At 47.3% G+C, this 9,255-nt stretch overlaps 1 protein-coding gene across 1 annotated transcript; it reads left to right on the forward strand.

Annotated features, from left to right (window-relative positions):
* The first annotated feature begins 6,389 nt into the window (after positions 1-6,389).
* Positions 6,390-8,955, forward strand: LOC130210797 (retinol-binding protein 2-like). Its single transcript, XM_056441283.1, has 4 exons — positions 6,390-6,539; positions 7,570-7,748; positions 7,839-7,943; positions 8,827-8,955. The coding sequence occupies exons 1-4, from the start codon at positions 6,467-6,469 to the stop codon at positions 8,875-8,877; spliced, it is 408 nt and encodes a 135-aa protein (XP_056297258.1). The 5' UTR covers positions 6,390-6,466; the 3' UTR covers positions 8,878-8,955.
* The last annotated feature ends 300 nt before the right edge of the window (positions 8,956-9,255 follow it).

Raw genomic sequence — 9,255 nt, forward strand, 5'->3', positions numbered from 1 at the left:
CCTCGACGATAACCACGTGTTGAAAGCCGCTCGATCGGGTTCTTCTTCATCTACGACACTTAAAGCGTCCCTCTGGCTTCCCAGCAGCGACGGCGTGTCAGAAACAATAACACACACCCAAAAGTTATTAATATCAACAGTTTCTTCACTCGCCCGAGGTGAGAGAAAAAAGCTGGTGTCACGATAAAATCACACAGGCATCCGACTTTGAGAATAAATCGTGGGGCATCCGGTGCAGCGAAGAGACGAAAAACAAACCTCAGGACGTCTGTGTGGGCAAGGACGAGACTGTGACCTTCCTCAAGAACGAATACGTGACACAAGACATAAGATGCCGTGTTAAGTGGGCCTCTGTCGATATGTTGTAAATATTGCGAGGTGTGCGTCAATCGGGAGAGACGAGTCAGAGGAAGAAGAGATTTAAACTGATGAAACGTGACGACGAGGTCTCGACAGAGTCTTCGGTGATTGGTCTCGACTTGTAGGATTTGAAGACTGATTCATGAGAAAAGCCAGAATAATAACAATTTATAGGGGTGTTGTTGTATCTGTACCACGAACACAGACACACAGGAGTGAGTATGGGGCAAAGTAACAACCCCCCACCCATGAAACGCGATCACGAAGTCTCGACAAAGTCTCGACAGAGTCTTCGTTGATCGGACTCGACTCGTAGGGTTTGTAGACGCCGCGTTTGATTCATGAGAAAAGCCAGAATAATAACCACTTATCGGAGTGTCGTCGTATCTGTACCACAAATAGGGGGCAAAGTAACAACACCCCACCCATGAAACGTGTCGACGAAGTCTCGATGGAGTCTTCGGGGATCGGACTCGACTCGTAGGGTTTGTAGACTCCGCGTCTGGTTCATGAGAAAAGCCTGAATAATAACAATTTATAGGAGTGTCGTCGTATCTGCACCACGAACACAGACAAACAGGAGTGAGTACGGGGCAAAGTAACGTACCTTCCCCCCCACCCGCCATCTCCTGAACTGCAGAATGCGAATCAAGACACCCTTTCCCTTGGCTGATCCCTCAGGACCCCACAGCCCTTTCCAGCTGCGCATAGAAAGCCCCATACATTATGCATCACCGTCGCAGCCCTATTTTCTGTGCAGAGAAGCAGAGAAACGAGAGAGAGAAACAGAGCTTCCCGAGCTCCCTCAATCAGTCCCACGGTTGCTCCGTGTTTCTGCAGAAAAACAAGGTCTCGTTCCGACCGTACGGAATTACCGAGAGGAAAACATGAAATATTTAAGCACCGTCATCCCCCTTCATTCCCCTCGCTTATTATCCAGCTCAAACTTCCCAGAGTCAAGGAATATAAATACAAATATTTTTTATTTTTTTTACAGTATGTTTTCCTTCCTCTTGATTGGGTGCCTCCTTCTCCCGAGGCGTTGGGGAGGACTAGTGTGTAAGCGACTTCTTCCCTCCTCTGGACGGGATGCCACAAAGGTGGAACATGGGATTTGGAGTTATGCTCTGTGGAAGCAGGGGTGGATAATGGACTCGGGCGCACGCCGGTGGGGTATACCGGTCGGATCACACAGCCGGCGTGCAGGACCGCCATTTGGCAAGCGTAAAACGGACAAACTACCGGAAAAAAAGGCAAACACACCGAGCACACAGCTTCTTCTTCTTGGCCTTCTTTCTGTGTGAAGCAGCAACACAAAGAGGTGGGTCTTGGCCCTCAGAATAAGTCTCCACAGGCGCTGTTGACATCGAGGTTGTCCGGCACTGCAGACTTTGAAGGCTACAAACTATTTCTCTGTGTCCTTGTCATATGAAAGGCAAATATATAGATTGCCTCTCACCTGGCTTTTGTCCACCTGTCTGAGAATTGAAAAGACTTCTCGAGTAAGGAAAAGAAAATGATTTTTTCCGTGTACAGACAAAATAATACATACATTGTGTAGATATATATATATAATTATATATATATATACACACATATATGGCATGTATTCTTTCTGTGTCTGCAATCTCTTCCAACATGGCTATTTTTCATCTTGTACTGATGCGTTTAACACCACTGCTGTGCTTCTTCTTCTTCTGAAAGGCTTCCACAAGGAGAATGAAAGCAAAACTCATTCAACTGTGTGGGGACACTTTGGCCCTTTCAATTCCCACTGGAACACCAAAGCACACAGCGAGACGCCGCACTATTAGAGTCCATGGGTGGGACGGGAACATACATTCCAGATGCATCTACTCTCCGTCGAACTCCAACGACCGGGTTTTTCATTTGTCTCGTCTTAAGTATCGTGATTAAACTAACCTTTGATGTTCCCGAAAACAACGGGGAGGAGGAAAGAGATGGGAGCGATGGGGGGGTCTGGGGGGCGCATAGGGATGTAAAGACTTAGTAATGCGCGGCTTGGAACGCCGTGCTAATGAAGCAGATTGAATGGAGTAACACTTGATGGCGAGGCCGCGTGAAAAAGCACAACATCTCACCGTTAAAGGATTAGAGATAGAGGGATAAATATATTTTTAAAATCAACTCTCGGAGGGAGAGGAGGGGGGAAAGGAAGTCGTGTAGGAACGTATTTATCTCGACGTATACACGTCTGCTCTTGGGAGAGATTAGAGGAGCGGTGGGAGTCGTAACCAGGATGTGCAGCAACGGCGTTCGACATTGGCGGCGATTGTGTATGCATGCTAAGGGAGGAGGTAAGGGGGCGATGGGTGGGGGAGGGGCTGGGCGGATCGCTCGTGCAATGCCTCCAAGGTTGCGGGTGCGCAGGAAGTGCCATTAGGTGTGAATTAGGCGGAATTGGAAATGAATCTGCTGTCATGCATTATTAAAACTACCCTAATTGCATTTGCATAAGTCTATGAGATGCCGCGTACATGCGGCGGCGTGCGCGGATGCGTTCCCGTCGCAATCACGGGGATTACTTGTCCTTTCCTAAGTCGCTCGGGCGAAAGCTTCGCATATCTCGGCGGCCTCGTCTCCCGCTCGTTGCTTCTCTTTATCTTTTTCTCACTGCTTCACACGCGTCACGTGACAAAACCCCGGCTAACGGCGGTTAGCAGATGTGCCCGCGTTGCCTCAACTTTGGTCACCGCGTGTATGACATGCGCCGAGCCCACGGTATTGCTTCGTCTCGTCATGAGGGAGCTTTGGCTTGTACTCATATGCAGCAACATTGCCCCTGTGTGGTGAAAGGGAAACACGTCGTCCACCAATCCTAAAGTTGAGTTTCAGATTGAAGAGAGAGACAATCCCCGTTGTTCATGTAAATATGGAGGTATTCAGGCGGGGTCAAGTGGATTTTTGTCATGCAACTAGTCTTCGTCCCAATATATATCTGACAAAGTATTTGGGATTAATTAAGCGAGTAAACAAAGAGCACACAAACAAAAAAACTACGACAAAAACTTGTTTGGATTTTCTACGGCCGTCGACAACTGGTTTTATTTTTAGCCGATAAATAGAAGTGTTCATATTTGGAATGCGAAGGGCTGATGTAGAGACGAGAGACCTGTCAGAGTTAGCTCCGCCCCTAAAGCGTCCCCTGCTTTATGGTCTGTGTGACTCTAAATGACCATAAAGTATAAATGATGACATCATGCTGTTTAGAAGAATACTTGAAACTAGAGACTTAGACATGAACTCATTTACAATGTTTACTGAGGGGATACATCAAGAGAAGTAGAGTCACTATATAGACTTCTATACAACCAGAGGAGCCCCCTGGTGGTCAGGAGAGAGAATGCAGCTTTAACACATGAAGCATAGACTTCTATACAACCAGAGGAGTCGCCCCCGGTGGTCAGGAGAGAGAATACAGCTTTAACACAAAACATAGACTTCTATACAACCAGAGGAGTCGCCCCCGGTGGTCCGGCGAGAAATGGCAGCTTCATATATGCTGCAATGAGCTTTCCACGACATCTTTTTAAAATGTTTTGATCGCTCTCCTTTCATGCTCAATGTTGAGCTCTCATTTTGAAGGGCAACAGCAGCAACGCCGATCTCACAGAGGCGGGATGTCGCCAAGTCACCCGTCAACGTCTTAACCTAAACATTTACACTAAAGTGCAGGCTTTCTCTTTATGTATTAATCTGTGTACTGTGTAATATGTGAAGTTCTCAATAAAGGTCTTGAAATAAATAATAAAACCCTCTCCAGCATTACGCAGCGCTGCGATTGAAGTCTCGGGGCGTATGACGTAATCAGTCACACTCTCACGACTCACCGTTTGCAAAGAAGTCAGTTCAGTATCCAGGCACACAACGCGGGGCTCACCCTCGTCTGCATCACAGTCGCGCTCCACGCCCGTCATCAAGGACTTGTCTCAGTTCCGCGTACTCTTCCTCGTTCTTCACCGCATCCTCAGCCAGCGCGTTTCCTTCCGGGAAAATAGACTTCTATACAACCAGAGTCGCCGCCCCCTGGTGGTCCGGCGACGGGCCGATTTAAAATCGTGTCCTTCAATTTCTGCAACCGCAGAAGGCCCAAAAACGTAGTCTCCCACAGTTCGTAGTTCTTTTCGTCTCAAACACAAGACGAGACGGACGTGAGCTCGTACGTGGTGCCGGCACTCCGATTCGCGAGGCACACAAACAAATGTCTCTCGGTGGCTGCTCACGCCGGATGTACCGACTCAACACATATATAAACTTGGGAGGACAAATACACTGGATGCAAGTTTCTGAGAATGAAACTCAAGCTCTTTATTTTCTTCTTCTTCTTCTGTGGTGTTTTACGGCACTTTTACTTGCATCCTTTTAGTTGCACGACTGCCATCTTCCGGTTCCCAACGACTACACTTTCCCGATGAGTTCAAAAATTGCATGAAGCACCCTCTTCCAAGACCACTAGACCCCCACTCCGATATACCTCCAAGCTCTCTTCCCTTCATCCCTAGTCTCTCCATTTCTTTCCTTTCTGAACTGTATCTAGTGCATGTGGCAACAGCATGATGAACTGTTTCTGGTGCCTGGCAGTGCTCACAGAGTCCAGTTCTCTTTATTGTCTGCAGGTGCATCAGTTTATATAGACCTGGTCACATGACACACACACCTGAAATGCATAAGCAATAATTGGGAGCACAATCAGTCTCAATTATTCAATTAACAACGTCCCACACTTCTGACGTTCTGAGGGCTGTTCGTCTTCACTAGCCACCGGATTCTCCCTCTTGTCAATATCGAAATATTGATCGGCGTTACCTTTGATGTCGCCACTTCCACTCGACGCCGGTGAACCAGTGCAAGTCGAGATTGCGATCGAGGCGTCGCCCGCCAACATGCGGTCGCTCGTTGCAAATCAGTGCGTCCTTATCTTCTCCGATAGAACGCGACACGTGCCTTTGACCCTCCACGTGCAACCCCGTCTCCTCCAGATCAAACGGGTGTCGGTTGCACTCTTTGAGAGCAAAACTGTATTGATTATGGCTGCAGCTGGAGAGAGAGAGAGAGGCCGATGTCCGAGATAGAGAACAGAGAGGTATTAGAAGGCAGCTCCAGATCAATTTCCCATTTCCTGAACATAAATAATGAACTGGCGGTAACATCGATACAAGTCGACCCTCGGCGTCTCCGCACTAACCGACGCCGCTTAAGAGGCTCTCGTGTTTCACACGCCGCGCCGATAAGAGGGCGATGCGGTGAACGTGTGGCCGGCTGGTTCGTGCGTTTAAAAATAACGGTGAATTCTCAAAGAGAAATCCCTCATCCCTCATTTTTTTCTTTTTTTAACGATGAATTCTGCAGTGGGAGTCGAGACGGCGGATTCTCATCCCTTGAACTTGAAGGTTCCCTCGATATGAAACCGGAGGAGGAAATCTCTCCGAGCGTCGGGGGAAAAGGTGCAGGCGGCTCCTCTCCATCCCCCCCCTCCATTACTGTGTGAGCGATTGCTTCGCCGGGAGGAGAAAGACTCATTAAAGTGCATCCACGTGGGGGGTGCTAGTGAGAGTGCTCAACTGCGTGCGTGGATGTGTCGGCGTGTACGTGCTGATCTGGAGTCAGTTTGGTAGGATTTGGGTATAAATAGATTATTTCATTTTGAATATGGATTTTTATTTAAAGATATTCATGTAATTTGCATGCAAAATAGGTCTACCCGAATCAGCGGACAAAAAATTCAACCCGCGGCAACACTTCAAAAGTAGTCCAATTCCGCGGGAAAACCGCGGACCTGGCAACGCTGCCCGTACGTACACACACACGCGTGGCGAAGGAGTGTGTCGACGACGTACAGTCAAGCTGGACTTGTTATCACACACACACACACACACACACACACAAACACATGCACTTTGTCCAGAGGAAATATTATCAGGCGGACCCTGGCCCTGGCCTTGGGTACACACACACACACACACACACACACACACACTTGCATAGTGGAGTGTATAAAAGGGGGTTGAGCTTGCGCCGCCTCTCTTAGTGTGACAGGCGAAGAGGAAAATTCATAACCTCCACTCTCGATACCCGGTAAACAAAAATGCCCGTCGACTACAACGGACGCTGGGAGATGGTGAGCAACGACAAGTTCGAGGAGACCATGAAGGCCCTCGGTGAGTCGCCCTCTTGGCACCGTTTTTTAAATCGTGTGTGGGGGCTTTCACAAGGTCAGACGAGTACAGGAAGGGGAAACCGGAGCGGAGCATTTGGATTGAGTGGGACAGAAATAGAAAGGGAGAGGGAGAGAGGGAGGGAGGAGTAGTGTATTTGGGGGGGTGGGGGGTAAAAGGGAAGGAAGAAGAAGAGGGATGATGTGGCACGGCTTCATCTCCCCATCGAGCTGCCGTCAGGCCGAGTTAACCTCCGCTCCCCGGCAGCGGTTTGCCGTCCGTTAGCACGCCAAATCAATATTGATCCGCCGCGTTCTGCATTTTCATCTTCCCGATCCGCCGCCGCCGCGAGACGGGAAGACAGGATCCCGACCGCGGGTCAGGCGGCGGGCCGGGCTGGGCTTTTCTTCTTTATCAATACTCATGGAAATAGAACCAGATGGAGAGAGGGGGAGAGAGAGAGAGAGAGAGAGAGAGAGCATCGCCCCGGCTCTCCCCCCTGTTGACGCGCCACTGATCAGGCCCCCAGGAACAGCTTCATTATTCACGACTCTCATCCGCAATTCAGAAGAAGAAAAAAACCCTCACGACCACCCCCACCACCCCCTCTCGGTGCAATCAAGCTCACGCAGAAATCCGGGATACCCTGAATGCCCCCCCCGCCCCCACCCCACACCCTCACCTCCTCATTTCCATGGAGCGGATATGAAAATTCCATCCTTATGGAAATGGATAAAAATTATTATTTAGATGGTTAAATACAGGGGGGGGGGGGGGGGGTGAAGAGCGAGGGGGGGAGGGGGAGAGGAATTTTCAACGTCAAGGCAAATGGGGTATGAATAATATCTAAAAGGTCGTGGGCGGGGGGGTGGAGGAACACATTGGACTCGAGAGCGAGGTCATTCCTAAAGGGTGAATGAGACTGTCGAGAGGGACCAGGAGGAGAGGGATCACATGACAAGTGTGTGTGTGTGGGGGGGGGGGGGGTCAGTGTTCCCCCCAAACACTGACGTCCGCTCTCCCCCCTTCGCAGACATCGACTTCGCCACCAGAAAGATCGCCGCCCACCTGCACCAGTCGAAGATCATCGTGCAGAACGGAGACGCCTTCGAGACCAAGACGCTGAGCACTTTCAGGAACTACGAGGTCAACTTCACCGTGGGGGAGGAGTTCGAGGAGCACACCAAGGGCCTGGACAACCGGAAGGTCATGGTGAGGCGGCGTCGAACTAAACCTGTGGCGATGAACTTTTTAGAACGATGAACATTAACATTAACATTGTTTTTTGTTGTTTTGTGTCAGACGTTGGTCACGTGGGACGGAGACAAGCTGGTGTGTGTTCAGAAGGGGGAGAAGGAGAACCGCGGCTGGACTCATTGGATCGATGGAGACATGCTGCTCCACCTGGTGAGAGGGGGGAGGCGTGGCGGCGTCCGGAGAGTTGTGTGAAATGGGTTTCTTAGCCAGGAAATTAGACGTTAAGCAAGAAAATTAACAAAGAATACGTGCTAGTCTTTATATATATTTTGTATTCCTTTGTATATATATATTATAAATATTACTTCTTCTTTTTTTACAATTCTAAACTTAAAGTTTTCTCTTATATGAAACCATATATATATATTTATATTTCTTTATATGTATATATATATTTACATTTATTTATATGTATATATATGTATATATATATATATGTCTTTATATGTATATATATGTATATATATATGTATATATATATATATATTTCTTTATATGTATATATATATATGTATACATATATATATATGTATATATATATATACATATATATATAAAGACTTGCACATATGAGATGTAAGTATATGGAAAATTCATTCTCAATAATTCAATTCAGTTTATTTTGAATAGCCAAATATCAAAAATTAAGATTTTTTTCTCTCCGAGGGCTTTACAATCCGTACACATACAACATCCCTGACCTTTGACCTTTCACATCGGATGTGGAAAAACTCCCAAGAAATAGAAGAAAAAAAATTCAGGGGTGGGGGGAAACCTTCAGGAGAGCAACAGAGGAGGATCCCTCTCCAGGATGGACAGACGGAAGCATTACATAAACACATTAAATAAATATGACAGAGTCAATACACTTGAAGTAATATATTTCCCAACCATCAATTATATGTCAAGACCGTATCGCAAGAACAATAAACAAAAGATAGTCGCTATCTGAGGCTGTGAGCGCTGCACGGTTGTGTAACTTAGAGGCCTTCGTTGGACTCGCGGTCTAAAGGTTTGTGTTCTCTCCTCTCAGGAAATCACCGTGCTCGACAAAGTGTGCCACCAAGTATTCAAGAAGGCCTGATGGAGACGAAGAGAGAACCTTGTTGCATGTTGCTGCCTATTTTATGATGCAATAAATTGACTGAAGTTGGTTTTTAAATGTTGTTGTTGTTTTTTTCTTAGAATATTCAAATCTGTCTTACAATGGAGAGTGCTTTTTGTAGCCGTGTGGTTAGAGTAGGAACTGCTGACACGTGGAGAACGTGTGATTTCAAAAATCAGGCACATCTTGTCTCAAAAAGATGCAGAAAAATTGGTTCACGCGTTCGTTACTTCGAGACTGGATTACTGCAACTCCTTATTATCAGGCTGCTCTAATAAATCTCTTAGGTCCCTCCAGTTGATCCAGAATGCTGCAGCTTGTGTTCTCACTAAAACTAAGAAAAGAGATCACATCACT

The sequence above is a fragment of the Pseudoliparis swirei genome, chromosome 20 (assembly GCF_029220125.1).
Source record: "Pseudoliparis swirei isolate HS2019 ecotype Mariana Trench chromosome 20, NWPU_hadal_v1, whole genome shotgun sequence".
Lineage (NCBI taxonomy): Eukaryota > Metazoa > Chordata > Actinopteri > Perciformes > Liparidae > Pseudoliparis > Pseudoliparis swirei.